Source organism: Haliotis rufescens, unplaced genomic scaffold, assembly GCF_023055435.1.
Source record: "Haliotis rufescens isolate VD_foot unplaced genomic scaffold, xgHalRufe1.0.p SCAF_16, whole genome shotgun sequence".
NCBI lineage: Eukaryota > Metazoa > Mollusca > Gastropoda > Lepetellida > Haliotidae > Haliotis > Haliotis rufescens.
In genome coordinates, this window is record NW_025963846.1 from 14,258,894 (window position 1) to 14,278,216 (window position 19,323).

Here is a 19,323-nt window from a genome sequence, read left to right on the forward strand (position 1 = left end):
ATGAAAGAGGGACAGCCCTGGGTCTCGTACTTTAACGTGATGCACATAAAGCGAATGAAACGAACAGGAAATTTCTCATCCTCGCTCTGTTCTCTCGACCGACGCCTCAGACATGTCTTGTCGCCCTAGCTTGAAAGATCCACATAAAAGCGTTGAAAATCCCCTAACTCCGTATTTCCTAGATAGAAAATAGACAATACAGCTCATTTCCTTTCCCTGATAGTGCCAAACGGCTGGCCATTTTGTTCGCCCTGTTCGCTATTCATTTGGCCACAGTCTCACAGAGTTACATGTGGAAGGCGGGCCTTAATACCACGTCAATCACGATAAATTAAGAATTTTGTCGAAAAATACTAAACTAGATCTCTGAAAATAAGGAGTTTATCACGCACGAGCGACGCTCGCATATAGACGTCTGTGCCATAACCGTGTGTAGTTGAGAGCCAAGGAACCGTCGTGGTTTGTTTAATTCATAGCCCCATTGAATACACCCTCCCTCTCTCCGCTTCATCTTCTAGTTCGTTGAAATTCATTTCCGCATGAGAGGACAAAACATTCTATCGAAAACAAGGACGAAGGCAACAGTCGTTCTTCCCTCCTTTAGAATTACGACGCTGGTAATTTGTACCGAACGTTTAAAGTCGAAGCGGTTTTCGTGCCGCTCGCAAATTGACTCCATCTTGCTGCGACAACACGACTTGGCGGTCTATCTTCGCTCATACAAACGCAGGGTGTTTTTGAAATCTTCATCAACTTTCTTTTAAAAATTCATGAACATACTACGAGAAGCGTAAGTGCTTAATCTGTCTACGGAAGTCCGGGCAATTTCCGTGGCGATACAAAGACTGTGATTCGATTGGCTGGCGGGCGTGAGCGTGCGCACTGACGGTTGGTAAGTGTGACGGCCACGCGCATCCAAGATACCCTGTCAGTTTCAACCGTGACAACCATTCGCGACTAGCTCGACTGACACTCGCTGCTCCAATATTACAGGTAAGTTATCTTTACTATATGATTTGTGTATCATCTCACATGTACATCACTACTGTCTGAAGTGTTTGGAATCAGTTGACTATGTCTTAAAATAGTTTCCGAACCTTACAGTTAAAAACAACTTTTCACTTTTTAAAGTTTTTCATTTGAGAATTCGAAGTGATTATAATATTATATATGTTTCACCTGTTTTATCCAAAATATTACTTACAATGTATTCCCACGAAGTAATTATTACACCTGACATGGAAACACCGTGCTGTTAAATAAAATAGTAATCCAATATCTTTCACCCTGGCGACAATACTCACTGTATAGAATGTTTTAATTGTTGCTAATATTAGCTTTCTAAAATAACACTTTATTTTTAACACCTTTCCATATCACAATATCATTATTTTTTAAACAAAAAAACATAAATTCTTTTTTTTTCTGTAGGTTCTTAATAATTACATCCCCATAATAAACATATAAAAGGACACAATGACAGTGTTATATATTTATTCTCTTCTAAACGATAGTTAACGTACATTTAGAAATTCACAGAATATTTCATATAACTTTGTTTTCACATTTAAAAAAAGAACGTGTATACGAACGCAAGTGATGAACGGGTTTAAGATGAGTATGTAGAGTTGCCCCAGTGTGCGTGTACATACAGGACAAAATATCTGCCCTGTGTTATATGAAGGATACTGGTGTTATTTATTCTTGTCGCTGTCAATATTGCTGTCTTGGGAGTAAACTGATTTGGTGGATTGTCTTCACACATCTAACTTCTACGTCAACAACATGTATGAATGATGATAGTCCGCACTTTCACCCCCCCCCCCCCCCCCCCCCCCCTAGTTTATAAATGTACAATTTCAACTGTTTTGCTCTAGTACGAATTTATATATTTTCTATATATGTATTTAAATTAAGTGAGTGAGTTACAATTCATCATCGCTCCGGGATTGCTTAAGCAATATTGCGATGAGAACTAGTTATGGACTTAAAAACCATGTTATCAATGTCATATTTAAAAGCATTTACATAGATATAAATGAACAGGTATATTTAGTACATATATATATATATGTGTGTTGAGTCTTTTTACATAGTCACGCTGAAGATGGCGAAACTGGTGAAAAAAATGCTATAAGAATATAAACCACATGATCTTCAGGAATGTCTATATTATCTGCCAAATCCTAACAACATAATGCGACGATAGCATTGAGCGTAACGAGACCAGATGATAAACTCCTATCCATTTTTCAACACAAGCTCCGTCCCAAGCATCCATCTGTGACCGCAAACAACGAACACCGAGTTTCCTCGACTGCTCATCGTTCTGCCCGAGGTTCGCTAATGCCGTAAAGAGGAGGGCTGTTACGGTACAATTAAACACTTAACCTGCTAAAACATTAGTACAAAGCTGAAATTACCTTCACTGCTCAATTAAACAATTGCAGATGGCGCACCGCTAATCAGCGTCTAACAAAAGCTCTCTCCGAGGACGTACGGCGTGGCAAAGTACTTTCTATAACAGACGCACGACATGCATTTTCGCGAAGAGATTAAACATCATTCCTCTGAATAGGACTTGTTAATCGGGGATGATAACAGATAAATTGTTTAATCAGTGGTAAAGATTTAGGTTCAATATTTTAACATTGGAGGAAGTCGGCCTTGATTTGTGGTGGTTTGTTTATCTGTGTGTTCCCAGTGCACGTGGTTATTGGGGGTATATAAGGGATGGGCCTAGGATTCTAACCAGAAACAGTTCGACACGGTACCACAGAAGTCGCATGTCTGCCTGTTCCGCTTCCCAACTCTGCTGTCCGTCGTTCAACTGACAGAGCAAGGTTATTTAAATATTTTCACTGCTTTCTAATACTAGAATGTGATACTGCATTTTATAGTATAATTCTACAGAGTACATTGCCAAATTTAAGATCATTATTGTAATGTTTTTGAATTGGTTTTCTTTTGATTGTTGGATAAAAAGGATGAGAGTTTTATCAAATCCAGCTGAACAATTCAACATATTGGAACATTCCGTTTTTCATCCTCGCACAACACAGTGATAATCACAGAACGCATTGTTGTTCTCTATAATCCCGAATCTCCTCCAAACTAAGGTATACGATAATTTACTTAAAATATTGCGTTTAAAACAAACAGGCTTGCGTTGATTTTAGCCGATCCTATCACAAACGGTATCGGCGGTAAAAACATTTATTTTTATTTTTAACAAACCGGCACAGTTGTATTGGTACCCCGACATATATAAATATATGCCGATAACGTTGTTTTATCGCTGTTAAAATAATCTTTGTAACTAATTTCATTCTAACTTTAAATTTACTTTGTTTAGAAAGTTTTTACAACTGTTCCCGCAAATGATGGTTCTTTAATTTTCCTTAAAACTAAATAATCGTCGCGCATGCGCACAGTCCCAGACAAAATGATTGTTAATACCATATTGCCTTACATGCCCTAAACAAATTACACCATGCATGTTTAAATTCAGAATGTTCAGATTTCATCCGTTCTCGTGACTCCCTTCAGTATGTCAGATTAGATTATTCGACGGATACTGTTTTACTATTTCTTGCCTTTATGGAACATATTGTATACCCCCCACACACATTTGTTTTATTTTTACAACCGGTGATCGCGCCACAATTTATCGAAAACTGTTCCAATAATGTACACTCTGGTCTTACAGAACTGATTGTTTTTCAGTGAGTACTTGTCCCGCAAGCCTACATGTTGCGGCACTGGAATTGGATGGTATTGCTGACAAAACTATCTTGGTTCAAATCTGTTTGAAATTAGCTATTAAATAGTTGTAAAATTGAAATCGCTGTATCCGACACACACAGTTCGTGAGGGAACAAATACCATATTGTTTAATGACACCTTGGGTGTCATTAAAATTTCAAGCTGTGAAATAATCGCTTCCGAAAATCTCACAACTTTTCTCAAGACTGCAAGTATTGAAATGGTTCACCTCGTTGTATAATCAGTATTTCAACCCGCTTGGTGGGATTCCGTCAGCACAGTGGTAAAACAACATGGGTTTATCAACCGTTATATCTGTAATTATTTTTACCCAGCGAGGTTTGATTATTCTAAAGAAATCAAAGAAAAAATGGTTCAGAATTCGTTCAGACGTGGTTATTAAGCCATATTCTGCCCAACGTCCCGCTGGAAGACGCGAGCACGACACCCCCTTAGCTGGCTAACACCTCGCTTGGTCGTCTATGAGTCTCACAGCAGTTCCATCGATTTGTTTCAGAGTGTTAGGGAACACAGGTTTGCAGCAATCTGTTCCCCCTAAACTGGCGTTAATTGAAGATGATTAAGTATTAAACTTGCTCTTATTTTGGTTTAGTAATCCTATGATTCCCTCCTTAAGATGCACCGGATTGTATATATTGCTGTCAGGCGAAGATACATTGTGTCATTAAGGAGGGAAACCATTGTCCCAAAGTAACTTTTATATCCTTTTATGACTTAACTGTTTCGGGAGCCTCCCTCGTGATCGGTCTTTGTCCGGTGGTGTCTATCTTCTCGGACGTCAAGCCGACAAAAGGACGCACAAGTCTGCTCTAATAAGACAAATTATCGGATCTGAAATTGTCCTTATTGTTGTACAACAATGACATATAACGTTTCTTACACCCGTAAGAGCGCCGCCGGGTATTGGGACTCGGCGGGTTGCGTCTCCTGCAGCAGTTCAAATGTTTCCTGGTCATCCCACCAGAAACTGGGGTGGTACTGATTCGTCACACAGGGCTGTATACTAGAAAGGGTGGGTTCACAAGTTATAGTTGATGCCCGGCCAACCCCATATGTCTCTTTTTTGGGCACCAACATACATGTGTAGCCGTTCGTGTATTTTTTTTCTTAAAATCTTATAGTGATGACGAATAACGCTTCAGACGTTGCAGAATATTGAATGTTCTAAATGTATAATTATATTTAGATGACGATATTTTCGTAAGACACAGTTGAAATTTACCTTCTCGAAAATTAAACGTTCAAATACTTTGCTTATTATCACTGGTCGTGAGAAACCTGAACATTGTCAACGTTGCCTCTTAATCAATAAAGCACTTACATCAAGCAAAACATATTTTGAAACATATCCAATTTAAACCCGTTCTTTCTTTATGCTCGGCCCGATGCCATGTTGTTTTATAGAGGACAACAGCTTTTCCTTGTGAATACGAACATCAATAACACAGAAACTATAATTATATAATGAAATTCCCCAAATTTTATAATAATTTCCGTATGGTTTACATGCTGCTGATGTTAAATGACATTAAGAAAGTAAACCCAAGTCTCTTTTTATTAATTATTCTGTCGTAACTAAATTTATCTTTAAATTATAAAAATACATGTAGATCACGTGCCGGTTGTAGATGAAGTGAATGTTGAGGTCAGATTGCGTTATGTTAACAATTGTCTTCGGTTCTGTTTTACACGACACACATCCTGCACCTGCAGTACTCAATTTGAATCAGTTAACGTCTAACAGCCGTTGTTGATGAAAGTTTGATCATTATATGCACCTTTGATGTGGTACGTTCCGGTAAACTCGTGTCAACAAACTGTTGCCAAAACGTTCGGAGCATTGTTGTTGTATTTAAATATTGTTTAATGTTGAAGTTTAACAGCCTGTTAACAGGTAGTTAATCATTTGTCGTTTCTGGTTCAAGGTAAATGGTTTCTATTTTGTTTTAAACCTTTACAATGATTCTCGGTGTAGTGGTAACAGGAGAGAGAGATGGTAGCATGTGTCGCAGCTTCTAAAGGGGTTTCAATCGAACTGTAATCTTTCATCGTGCAAAAACAAACGCTCTCGTCGAATTTACACCGTGTGATCGGTGAAGCGACATATAATTCACTCAAACGTGTTTATTCTCAAACAGATTATTTCATCAGGCTTAAGTTTTTCCTTAGACCTAATCCTTCATTCTCACCACAGAAGAGTCCGAACTAACGACTTGACAAAGGAAACATGTTCCTTTTGCGGCTTATCCACGTAACATTTTACTGCAATACTAGTAATTGCTTCAACGAACCCTCTGATCTGACCGCGGCAGAAAAAGGTGATGAGTCGATGAGAGGCTTTTGAGAAGGGTGTCAATTTCGGAATGTCCCATACACCACGGACAAAAGGAAATACACGATCGCCTCTGGCCTTGGTCATTTCTTGGCACGTGTAGTCAATCTGTGTCCTTAATCGTTCGCTCCGGAGCGGAGGATCGCCTTCTTGTTCCTGTGCTAAGTAGATAACACCCTGTCTTAATCCCCTGTAAGTAGCATCGGGAACATCTTGCATCAGTGTCTCCTCCCCACCTCTTCGCTGATAGATGTCACGCTGATTGTAAGAGGTAACACGATTTTTAAGAGGTAAACACGATTCACTCATCTCTTAGATTTCATATTTCATATATGTCTGTCTAAAGTTTGCGGAAGCCTTTAAAAGCCACTTGCTTTTTGGGTATCTTAAAATTTCTATATATCATCTTGAAATGTCAACTTGGTATCTTGAAATTTGAACAAAATAAATAAGCAGATCGCTCTAAAAGGATTCCGTAAATGTTGATAACATGTACATAATTGAATAATTTCACATGCGACTATATTGATTATTTTGTTCGATTATCTGCATCAGCTGTGAAACAGAATATGTGTATTTCTTCCAGTGTCTTTATATTTACAGTTTCCGTAGATTTGTAATAACCATGTAATAACAAATGTTTTCACTGGTAATACATTGATATGTTTCTGCAGACCATGATGCTTTAAGGTAATAATGGCAGTATAGGCAAATAGGTATCACATTATCGTAGCTGTTTTTACCGAAGTACTATTAAGTCAAGGTGTGGTTTGGTAACGGAGGTTTGTTTTGGGGCTTGCTTCTTTGTATCGAAGGGGTGGTCAGGTAGCGGTTAAAGCGTTCGCTCGTCCCGCCGAAGACCTGGGTTCGATTCCCGACATGGGTACAACTTGTGAAGCCCATTTCTGGTGACCCCTGTCGTGATGTTGCTGGAATATTGCTAAAAAGCCGCGTTAAACCACTCACTCTTTGTTTCGAGTTTCGTCACGTTTCCGTAGATGTTTGAAGTGAAAGACGCGCGCACACCATAACCAAGTCTTTACGGCAGAAATACTGTCAGGCCACATGCCTACAGAGCACTTGTGTGGAGGGTAGATGTATTATTTTATTTGTTTATATCGGTTGTTATATCATTTCTTACGTTTGCTTGTTTGTTTATTAGTTGTTTGTTGTTGTACGCCACACTCAGCATTATTCCAGCTTGGTCATCATCTCTTAAATTTATTACATGACATATATATGCAGCTAAGGACTTTAATACTTTGATATTTACTGACGACATATCTTCATTATAGTTAAAGCTATTTGGAGATTGATATAATGTCACCAGATATATACAACGTAGACTTTGATACAAGTGACTATAATCTTGTATAAAATTTGTTAATTTTATTTGATCAATTTAATAACGGGATTTAAAACGGTTGTGATAAATTACTTCAAACTATCCATCCATGCTTTGTGCATGGGAAAACATACCCGAAACAAGTTTCCAATTATTATAATGATGTGTTTGCTTAAACCTTTACACGAAAAGGATACCAGTTTTGTATTTGATTATTGATCAAATCACATCACCGTTGCCTCTAATGCTGATCAAACCACACCACCGTTGATATCTTCTCTAAGAACATATACTATCATAAGATATTCGTGTGTATTTTGGTTAAAAAAAACCTGTTTCTGTGATTATCATATGTTTATCATTATCATATACCCAAGCTCCGTGTGCGTATCGGGTAGCCGGTGATTCATATACCCAAACAGTGTAGGCGATTATGCTGGAGTATATTTACCTCAGCTCACATACATAAACATGACAATGCACGAAGTACTGGGCAGACAGTGATCTCCACAACAATACCTTCACTACTGTAGCGTGCAGAATAACACTATATGTGACGAAATATAAAACTTGCACTGAGTAAACTCCTAAAAAATGCACCCGTTTACCAAAGACATTATCGTCAACTAAAACTCGCATTTATATGCAACAGCGTATAGAAAGCGCTTGTTTGTAACGCGGCTACCCGTGCATGTGTGAGTAACGATATCTGATAAGGTATTTATATTCGCTCCGAGTTTGAACTTAACCTAGTCATGTGCCCCATGTCTAAGTGCTATCGGTCTATCTACATGTACATATTTCCCATCAACATCGTACAACCTCACAAGGATGTGGGGGATCAGAGTGGTACTTGGAGCCGCCTCGCTGCGCGTTAAATCCACCCGTTTTAATAGCTCGGGAATGCACCTATAGCTCCTAACGCTGTGAACTAGACCCTTAGAGTCGTTGAGGCAAGTACAGCAGCAGCTATGTATGGACCAAAGGGCCTGCTTTAACCGTTTAGAGTCTGATTTGCGCATGATTATTTTACTTAATTCCCCTTGTTTTTGTTTTCAGGTGAAGAGACGTAAATCCTACAACTGTGGAGTCGCCAGGAACCATGCCCCATACAGGTGAAGTTTGGTTCCTTAACCTTGTTGACAATAATCTGGGTGCCGTTGTACAAGACAGCCTTAGCGCTACCTAAGCCTATATTAACATGTGGGAGTTACGAGAGAGAGAGAGATATCAACTTTTGATAGGGATATTTTGTATATTTCCACGGTAGACAAAATTGTTTCTCGTAATATGTCAAGTCTATTTAACTGTATCTGACATACCCCTATCAAAAGTTGGGTAGTATATTTTGCATTTAGTAACCTGTTGTCCACGGTGTGAATTGAGTCTGTTTTATACCTCAAACTTGGACACAAATACATTTGACTCTTTTGGTGGTATAAAAAGCTAGGCTTAACTTGTGATTAGGTCAGACGGAAAGGGTGATAGACATAGACATAGTTTATTAAAGTGTCACATGGCATGAAACAATAACAATACATCATATTTAATTTATCATACCATCCAGCCTAGCTAGGCTTATGAGACACTATTTTAAAACAGTGATATATGCAAGTCACTTTTCCTCACATTTGTCGTATTTGGTGAAGTCAAGTTTTAATCGTTACATTTCACCTTGACATCAAATATTTGACACTACTGTTTCACGTTTGTTACAATAATTGATTGAAAATGTATGATTACAATGCTTCATAGTGAATCATTCATGTAATTGTCATCACTATTTTGCCTTTTCGGTGGATATTTGACTGCTTGTTCTCCAGCGTTTACGTTTTGGATTTGTAACTAGTTTTCTTTTTCCGATTTATCACACGTTCTATTGTTTCATGTTCCACTGCCAGCAGATTTTGTAACATTACTTGGAGATGCAAATCGCCATATCACACGATCTTTTCATGTAAAACAGTCTTCATATTGCGAGATTCTTCCAATGTCATCAGATACATGCGTTCATGTACATCTTATCATAACAGTAGAACTACATGTCAGTCGCATTATGTGTCGCTTCGATTCTCTTTTTCCATCTGTTTCCATATTCTTGTCACAGTACCATGTATCATCACGATTGTGTCAAAAAGTGAGATTGTCGAAATAATTGTCATGTCATCATAATTATTTGAATATCCCACTGATTACCATTTCCACGTTACTCAGAGGCGCCAATGTAACCTTCGTGTTAATTGGTCGCTCGTCACGCCGAATATCCGTGTTCAACTCCCTATACGAGTACACTATGTGACGTCGTTTCTTGGCGTCAACGCTGAAACAATTGAGATACTTCTTTACATGCGACTTAAACACTCATTCGCCCACTATTTTATACATAATCGTTCTGTAAACAAACTGAAACTTCTACACGTTACAACATGTCTTTAACTATTCCCATCATAAAACAGCACGTCGCTCTCGCTGCAAAGGAAATTACGAGATTTTATCAGCTACACATTGAACGATGACTTAACTATGCGAGATTCCCCCGTCCATCTGTCACTTGAGTAGGTAGCTTCTTATATAGCATTTGTACTGTACAATGCAGCACCGAACAACAGAATTCACACAGACACACCAAACAAAACCGAACAATGCGCTTCCTCATTATCCCGGCGCAGAGACGAACGCCATCATGGCTAATGTACCGGCGCACTGTGTTCTCCTGAATTGGCCATCGCGAAGTAAGAGGGGTTAACACTGCGTTATTCACGCACACCTTTGATCAGAGTAAAAATCACACCCATAGTTGCTATAATACTAGATGGTATTTTAACCAGCAAATGCAGAAAATTTCTCAATTGGTCTGCTCCCAACAATTACACCAAGCACACCCGCAGTAACATTCGAGCTTATTGTATATGTCCAGGAAGGCGGGTATGGTTATTAAAACGTACTCGTCGAAGTGTAAGTCTGAGAAATTAAAAGACATATGATTGTGTCGCGGACAAACGACAGGCGGGTATAAGGGAAGATGGAGACCTATTGAGTGCCGCGTGTTTATGGGCGTAAAACGACACTCATAGTAGGTCTTACATCTCTCGCTTCATTAAGACATCCTCCGCCGTTGCTCATTCAATACCACCGGTTTCAAGCTGTGAGTTTGTTGAATACGATTCTATAAAATACCTTTCCATAGAAAGTCCGGAGCTTCAAAAGCTTGTTCCCTATGTCGAATGTACGGCTATTTACGGCTTCATTTACCTAGGCAGTCATACGTAATCGACATATATTATTTAAGGTCAGGGTAAAATATTTTTATTATTAGTGTGGGCGATGCTGCTCCTTTCAGAACAGCATAAAATGTCTTCTTAAGTAGTTGAGGCCCACAAAACATCCACGTTTGGGGTGAGATTCAAATACGGTTTTTTTCAAAAAACGCATTCGCTAGTCTTGACAGATCTAGGATGTTTTATAATCAGTGAAACTACCAGATGAAAATACCACTCTCTTTGATCGATGGCGATGGTTGTGTCAGGTGGGAACCGTGTGTCCAAAGAAAACTAATCATTTTTCTCACACGGAACCTTCAGCACATCGTTGTGATGTTGCACACAGGTATTCAAGTGGATGCCAGCTATCATGTTGCTTACAAATGTGGGGGCAGTGTGACGGGAGCTGTTTGACGTTTTATGCTTTACACTATCGACCATCTTCAATGTTTCGCTAGAGGAACACCTAGTGAATACTGTTGAATCTATATTAAACAATGTCATTTTGATGGAATATACATTTTGAACTTTTAATGCACATGTACTGCATGAATTACCTATGTTCTTCATTTAATTACCTATTTAATGTTTACCCTTCAGGCCAGACAGGGGTTAATCAACTGGGAGGGGTCTTCGTGAACGGCCGTCCACTTCCTGACCATGTACGACGACGCATCGTGGAACTAGCTCAGATGGGCGTTAGGCCATGCGACATATCTCGCCAGCTTCTTGTGTCCCATGGGTGTGTCAGCAAGATCCTCACCAGATACTACGAGACGGGTTCCATCAAGCCCGGCTCTATTGGAGGTAGCAAGCCAAAGGTGAGGGTAACTTTAATCTACAGTAGACTACGGTTATAACGAACTGGAGGGGACCACTAATTTTAGTTCGTAATAACCGTAGTTCGTTATAAGCATACATACAGCCTATATACAACAAATGGTCGGGACTAAAAATAAGTTCGTTCTATCCGTCAGTTCGTTATAAGCGTGTTTGTTATAAACGTAGTTTACTGTATTTCTAATCGTATCGTCACATTTCTACTGTTGGAAACGATACACTGAACATGTTTAAATATAGTCGTTCTAAGAGTGTGGGTTCGAATCCCGGATGGGGCCCAACCCGAAAAGTACTAGAATTTGTACTTCACTAAGAAAATGTTATCCCAAACATAACATTTGTTACATTTGGCCACTTTCTAAATGGCATTGTGTGTTCAAAGACAGGAGTTAATTAATTTCTCATTGACGTCTCAAGTCATTTAGCGACTCCATCCATTCTATCCTTGAAAACATTATCCGTTCAGATACTGTCATATATGTTTTCTACATTCATAATGTATTACAACCAGTGGACATACCTATCCATGGATCTTCAGCAACCCATGCTGGTCCTAAAAGGCGACTAACGGGATCGGATGGTCAGGCTCGCTGAACTGGTTGATGCATGACATCGTATCCAAATTGCGTAGTTCGATGCTCATAATGTCAATATTTTGATTGTCGATTCGATTATTTACAGACTGATGTCATATATAATATAGCTGAGTTTGACGTTAAACGACACGCAAAGTCAACCTGTGATGTATATTAATTGCCCCTGTCCCTCCACAGCAAGTGGCCACACCTCTGGTGGTGAGGAAGATCCTGGAGCTAAAACAGCAGAACCCTTCCATCTTCGCCTGGGAGATCCGCGACCAGCTGCTGGCACAGAGAGTCTGTGACGACACCACCATACCCAGCGTCAGCTCCATCAACAGAATACTCCGCAACGCCAACGCCTGTGCCTCCGACCAGTCTCCCTTCGCCATGGACCTGGCCACCAGGTTTTCCCCAGCCTGCTCCCCCGCCCCCATGCCCTATGTGTCCATGCCGTCCTACCCCGGGGCGTGGTACCCCCTACCCATACCCGGGCTCTCCTACCCTCGCCTGGTCCAGCCTCTGGGGGGTGAGGCAGCTGGCAAGCTGGGGGAGAGGGATGAAGAGAAGGAGAGAGAGAAAGAAAGAGACATCGAGAGAGCGTTGGGAATCAAAAGGAAAGCGGAAGACAAGGTTAAAGGTTAGTAGAGTAATTTCGATCATCTCAACAAACCAAAACCTGACAAAAATATAATTATAGTCTTAATAGGAATATTACGCTGATTTTAACTCTAGCTGAAAAAAAATGTGACGAAAGTAACAATCGATTTCAATGTAAGTGCTAAGCAACAATTGTACGTCAGGAACACCACATAAAATTACAGGGTTAATTTCTTTTCTGAAAATTGTTCTTAATGCCGACCAGGAGCGCCTGAATATAATAGTGAATTCATAATAAATCAAGGATCTTTCTTTGATAGGGCACCTTATTTGTTCTAAAATACAATGTTTTTATCAAGATGGATTATTTTCCCGGCCTACCCCAGGTGATAAAATGCTGGATACTTTCGAAAGTCTGTTCAGCTAAAGTACAGGGGGTATATTATCTTCTCGGGGATAATATAAAATAATAATTTCAAAACCTTTCTCCATATCATTTTTAAAATAGGTTAATAAATATTTAGAAAATGAAACTTAAAAATATTCAAAGACAGCTTTTTTCAGGTTGTTCCTAATGGTCTCAAGGCACACCTTATGACATAGTAATTAAATTTGCATTATAGCTACTTTTGATAATGTTACAGTAAGAGCATCAATGTTTTTATAACAGCCCCTTATTAATTTTAAACTCCTTTAAACGAAGAAATCTGCACCTTATGGCAGATACCGGCAAAAGTGTCCGTTTTTTCTATTTTATGAAAAGTACAAAAAAGTCAACTGGGTATATTGTACGGTAAAGAAGCAGCGTGATGGTGACCCTAGAAGAGCACGTTTATTGTATTTGCACATAGCTCCCACGTAAATATGCAAACGGCGTGCGCTAAAAAGTGAAAAGCTACACACAAAAGACTCTTTAAACGAAAGGGCGATAACATCAAATCATTTCTACGACAAAACTAAGTGATCAATCAAAACGGTCCCGATCCATCAAGCTAGTATTTCATTACATTATTAGAAATTAATAGACTTAAGGCTAATTTACTTATTAGTTTGACACGAAGCATACGCCTTAATTGAAATAAAACGCCTCATTGCTTTAAGTGAAATCCTAGCGAACGAAGCCGCGGCATATGGGAGAAGTAGCGGGTAGAGCCTCTCCAGACTTACGTGCTGGGGTTAGCAGATTGTTGACCATATTGTCGAATTAGGATGCAGGGGATCCTAAAGATCTTACAAGACGCCAAAAAACATGTTGTTCCCCTCAAAAGAGAAATATATTAAAGAAAGAGACGGAAGAAGAAAGCCGCCCTCCACCACCCTAATTCAGCCCGGGAAGGAATTGTTTCCAAATATGAATAAATCATAACAGTACATGTTCCTTTGGCGAACACCGAGAAACAGTTTTCAATGGATACTTGTTGGCTGTCATTGTACTGATGCCCGTCAGTGTTAAACATTATACCACCGGGCAGTTCGTCCTGAATATAGCCAGATCATAAATCCAACCCTTGTCTCACACACGACCTATCACCCGCTTCTTTTTGTCAGAGCGATCGTAAACAAACGTTCTTTAGAAATGTCGAAAAAGCTTTAAGTTGTTATTGATACAAGCAGATGGTAAAACCATGACTTTTTTAAAGTCCACCCTCCCCTTCGCCTAAAATTAATCTATATCGCACCTGAAAACGGTCTTTTCTCAATGACTAGAAAACAATAGGGTATTTTTACCTGATTTTTATCAAATTGCTTATGAATATTTAAAGCTTTGTGACATGCTCTGACGAACCCCTAATATTGCCCTGTTGAGCTGTAACAGCGCTGGGTAAATCTGGGATTAATTAGCCAATTAATGAAGGAATCTTTATACTGATATTCAGCCGTGATGAATTCCCCTCAATGGCTAACACCCCCTCTATTGACTGGTCACAAATGATTTGTAGAGGTCGGACCTGAATGGCTTGTTTCATTCAAATACCCTGGGTTCGTGATTGAATTAAAACAACTAATTAGTGAACCTGTAGCAATCTTAATTAGCGACATCGATTGTTCATACGTTTCTTGAATTAAAGGGGTTTGTGGCATGTCAAATAAATTCAAGAAATTTATAAAGAATCCATAAGGAGAAAATGACCCCAAAAGAAATTTCAAAATTGAAATAGTAATTTCGTTTATTATTCACACACATTCTATGGTAAAAAATGAAATAAAATACTTCATATGCGCAAGAAAAGAAACGAAAGGGATCACGGTTCATTGTGCACAGCACCATGCCTAGACACTGCTGCCGTGATCAAGTCAGGCAAACGCAATTTATGATAGTTTGTGACGCAATCTCATTAGATTTTAGTGTCTAATTAGAAAAAAATGAAAACAATCACAGTAGAATATAAGAAGCAGATGGGTGCTACTTTCACAAGAAATAGCATATTTTGTTTTATTTATTATTATAACAAGAGCATTGATGGTAGAAAATTAACATTAGACAAATATATATAATAACAGTATGTTTAGTCATGAATTCCAGTTTGTTGTTTATATTTGTATATGAGACAATAAAATCCCAAACTTAACGCCTCTTTAACAAAGGTAAACACAGAAAATACATGTTATTCCATTTCGGGATGTTTAGATTGATACCAACATTCGATATTATTTACTACATAATATGCAAATAACTTCAACATACTTTAATATACAAATGTGTGAGACATGCTCACACATTTCTTGAACGCCTGGTGTCATAATTAATTTTCAGTGATCCATTCATACATTTTCACTGCTATTTTGCCTTTAACGCACAATGGAATTTGTTTCGGCAGATAATCGAGACCGGTTAATATCTGGCGTTGACGTTATATATATTCATATATCATTGACAGTTCAGTTTGTGTGTTATATACGTTTATATACCATATGTATTCAGGTGGTTGGGATGAAGAGCCAGATGAATTAAATATACCTATGTTATCAACATGCAATTCAGAACATTCAAAATCAAATACATCATTACGTATCTGTTTGCTTATCAAAACAGACAAGTAAAGTTATAATTTTAATACAACATTAATAGTTTACATCCCATCTACACGTCTCTAATTTTACTATTTTTACCAATACTGAACAAATGTATGAAATGTTTAAACAAATGTCATAAAATGTGTAAAACTGTCAACCGGCACTACATAAACTATGACAGAGAACAGGTTATATTAACGCAAATATCATTATTGAGGCTCAAGAGAAAATAGATATAAATTCATAAAATTACTTGTTGAAATTTTAGATGATGTGACTAGCAAAAAAATAAAAACATGAGCCGCCTAAAACTTCACAGAAAGCTCGATGTTGATAGCTTGTAGTTGTGGATAGAGCATCACATATGGCGGACAACTAGTAATTACAAAGAAATAAAAAGTTGGGGCCGTGGGGTGGTTAAGGTCAGAATAATGTGGTTGTCAGTTAGAGAGCTGAAAAGAGCCCCCGGGAGATGAAGACGACACCGCAATCATACCAGCAGGTGCTACAGCTCACAAACACAGGGCAGATTAGCGCTGTGAAAAGATCCAAATGTTTAGCCAAATGATTTGATCGTAAAGGTTATAAATAATTCAAACTGAGAAGCATATTGCTATTGTGATTGCAAGGTTTTGTAAATAAATGCTTGGGCGAGAGGTGGCCACAAAGCTATCGTCACTCGCTCCGGATGTAAGCTCGCGTGAGACTGGACAGAAGACGTGATGTTGCACCGCGATAATTATACAGGTTTATTTATCATTTTAAGTACACGTAGTGCACGCAAAGCAAAATGAGAAAAACGCAGAATAGTGTACACTAGAATTTGATCAGGAAATGGTCCTCTTAACTCAGGGTTAGATGTGCAATGATGAGACGAAAGGCAACAAATAAATACATGTTTGTTTGTTGTTTATCGCCGCACTCAGCAATATTCCAGCTAAATACATTATGTAAATGTAAGGACGAGAACCAAATTCAATGATCCCTTTATCATAATAAAAGTTATGATCACACTCATGACTGTTAGGCATTTTACGCGTTTTTAAAGAGCGATAAATGAATGTAGTGCGGGATTCGCATTGATCTTAACGCAACTTTAATTATATATTTTGTCCCATTTGTGTCACACTCCTATCATCAATTGATGCTCAAAACAGCTGTAAATGTCACGAGTCGGGTGACCCCTACGCAACAGGCACTCGCACTGTCTACTATAAATGTTGACAGTTACATTTTCTTCTCTTCAGTTGAGGACAAACGACAGGAATCGGACGATGACGAAACACCTGAAAAGAAAAGACGGTTGGAAAAGTGTGAATCGGATTCTGAAGAAAATACACCGGTGTCTAGTTCCCGGACTAAAAGTAGCGAGACAGCGACGGTGAGCAAGCGAGAGAGAGACAATTCAACGCCTGCAAAGTGCACCTCAAGTCGGACGGAGAGCAAATCGAAAACTTCCGAGGACTTATGCAGTGTGACTTCGCTCAGTAATTCATTCGGACTGTGTGCACGTACGCCGATTTGCTTCTCACGAATGCTGCCGTATCCACTGATGCGTTCCAGCTTTTCACCCTACCCAACTCAACATCCGGGCGCCTCAGTAGGCCTGTATCCACTACACGTGACTCCCATGCGCCCTGGTTTCAGTCACGTGCCAGCATCATGAAAACACCCACTTTGAACATATAAAAAAACCTCAGATCGTCGGTTCAAGTTGGCATCCTGTATGCGACAACTTGTGATTGATAGCCCATGCAAACGGCTAACATCGACGGAGCAAACATCGCTGTTACCGCCGCTCGATCGCCTTCGACCTAAATGCCACTTGGTATCGTCACGCTAGTGAACAGGAAGTGACGTGGTTGTCAACATACCAACAGAGGCCGAAGTGAAGGTCGGTGATAGTGCCAGATCGCCAGCAGAGATCTACCAAATGGACACACCCAGCAGTTCCCGAGTTTGCTTTCTACAAGGACTGTTAGTGTTGAATTTGTATTTATTGAACGGAACTGTTTCCCAGAAGGAAATATGTTTGTTGATTTCTGTCACACGTCTCTACTGCATTTGCATTTATTTAAACACTTACATGAAGTGCCCCCACTGGTTTGCATTAATCATATCTAATACTTTAAGTGTGTAGTTACCAGGTCTTCGAAGTGTAAATATTCCTTGCAAACTTTGCTAATTTATTTTGATTCGTATTTTGCTGTCGAAGCTTACGAAATAAAATGTTAAAGAATTATTTGATATTGTTTGTCTTTACTTATGACTCTATCAAGGATCACATTTTGTTTCAACGCAATCAGTTGAAACGCCATAGTGTCACCGGATTTTCTGGTTCATCGATCTCTTGTTTACACGCCGCCGTCGCGTGGCAGGAGTATTGCTGTACGGCGTCAGGAACAAACACCTTTTTTTTAATGCAAATTGTTTGAGTGGCAGGTGCTATCCGCAGGGAAGGACATGTTAACTCTTTTAACGAACACCTGGTGTCATAACTGGCTTTCATTTATCCGTTCATATAATCTTCACTATTTTGCCTGTTATGCCAATTTGGATCTGTTTCGTCGGATAATCGAAGTTGGTTATTCTCTGGCGTTGTATATTTACGTACACCTGGTAACCATTTTCACTTGACGGAAATAGCAGGGTGCACAACAAACCTTTGTTAATTCTTGTTTATATCATTTCTCTACAATCGGATCCGATTATGTCAGGCAAAGTTAAATGTTAAATAACTGTTGTAATTATCTATGATGTGATAAGCTCACAAGCCTGTCATGTTGAAGTTACAAGAACAATATACATATAACTTTGTTTGTTGTTTAACGCCGCACTCAGCAATATTCCAGCTATATGACGGTGGTCTGTAAATAATCGAGTCTGAACCAGACAATCCACTGATTTACATCATGAGCATCGATCCACGCAATTGGGATACAATGACATGCATCAACCAAGTCAGCGAGCCTGACCACCTGACCCCGTTAGTCGCCTCTTACGACAAACATGGGTTGCTGAAGACCTATTCTGATCCGGATTTTCACGGGCCTCATATAACTGAATATATTTTTTGTTATGAATTTCAGTTTGCGAGGCGCTTGTGGTCAGTGTTCTTATATAATCAGGATCGTGCAATGGACTCTGCGATTAGTAGGCACTTCTTATGATTATGGAACTGTGTTTTGTCGCATTTATTTACAATTGTTTACACCTATAGAATGAGTCGAATATTGGTGTGAACTGAATCCGAAAACACGGTAGTCGGACTCGCTGGCTGTTCGAGTTTGATTCCTCAGGTGTCAGGATCCGCAGTTCTTGAGTTCAAATCCTTTGATCATTGGTCTGTCAGTACTAACCCATGCTCCTGGTGTTCTACGAAGTGGTAACGTATACACTAAACGACCGGTGTCACCTAGGATTTCCTCTCTAACATGAAGCTGACACTACCGAAATATTGGGTCGGTGGGACAGCTTCGTGGTTAAAGCGTTCGCTCGTCACACCGAAGGCCTGGGTTTGATTCACCACGTGTGAAGCCCCCTGAGGTATTGCGAATAACTCTAATC

The 19,323-nt window shown here is 39.2% G+C and overlaps 1 protein-coding gene across 3 annotated transcripts; it reads left to right on the forward strand.

Annotated features, from left to right (window-relative positions):
- The first annotated feature begins 896 nt into the window (after positions 1–896).
- Positions 897–17,998, forward strand: LOC124136268 (paired box protein Pax-8-like). 3 transcript variants are annotated; one of them, XM_046502149.2, is made up of 5 exons: positions 897–993; positions 8,523–8,578; positions 11,324–11,544; positions 12,337–12,781; positions 17,004–17,998. In XM_046502149.2, the coding sequence occupies exons 2-5, from the start codon at positions 8,566–8,568 to the stop codon at positions 17,420–17,422; spliced, it is 1,098 nt and encodes a 365-aa protein (XP_046358105.2). In that variant the 5' UTR covers positions 897–993; positions 8,523–8,565; the 3' UTR covers positions 17,423–17,998. The 3 variants fall into 3 exon arrangements, with proteins under 3 accessions (XP_046358105.2, XP_046358114.2, XP_046358098.2); XM_046502158.2 differs by lacking the exon at positions 897–993 and adding an exon at positions 2,775–2,843; XM_046502142.2 differs by lacking the exon at positions 897–993 and adding an exon at positions 8,235–8,416.
- Positions 17,999–19,323: the final 1,325 nt, after the last annotated feature.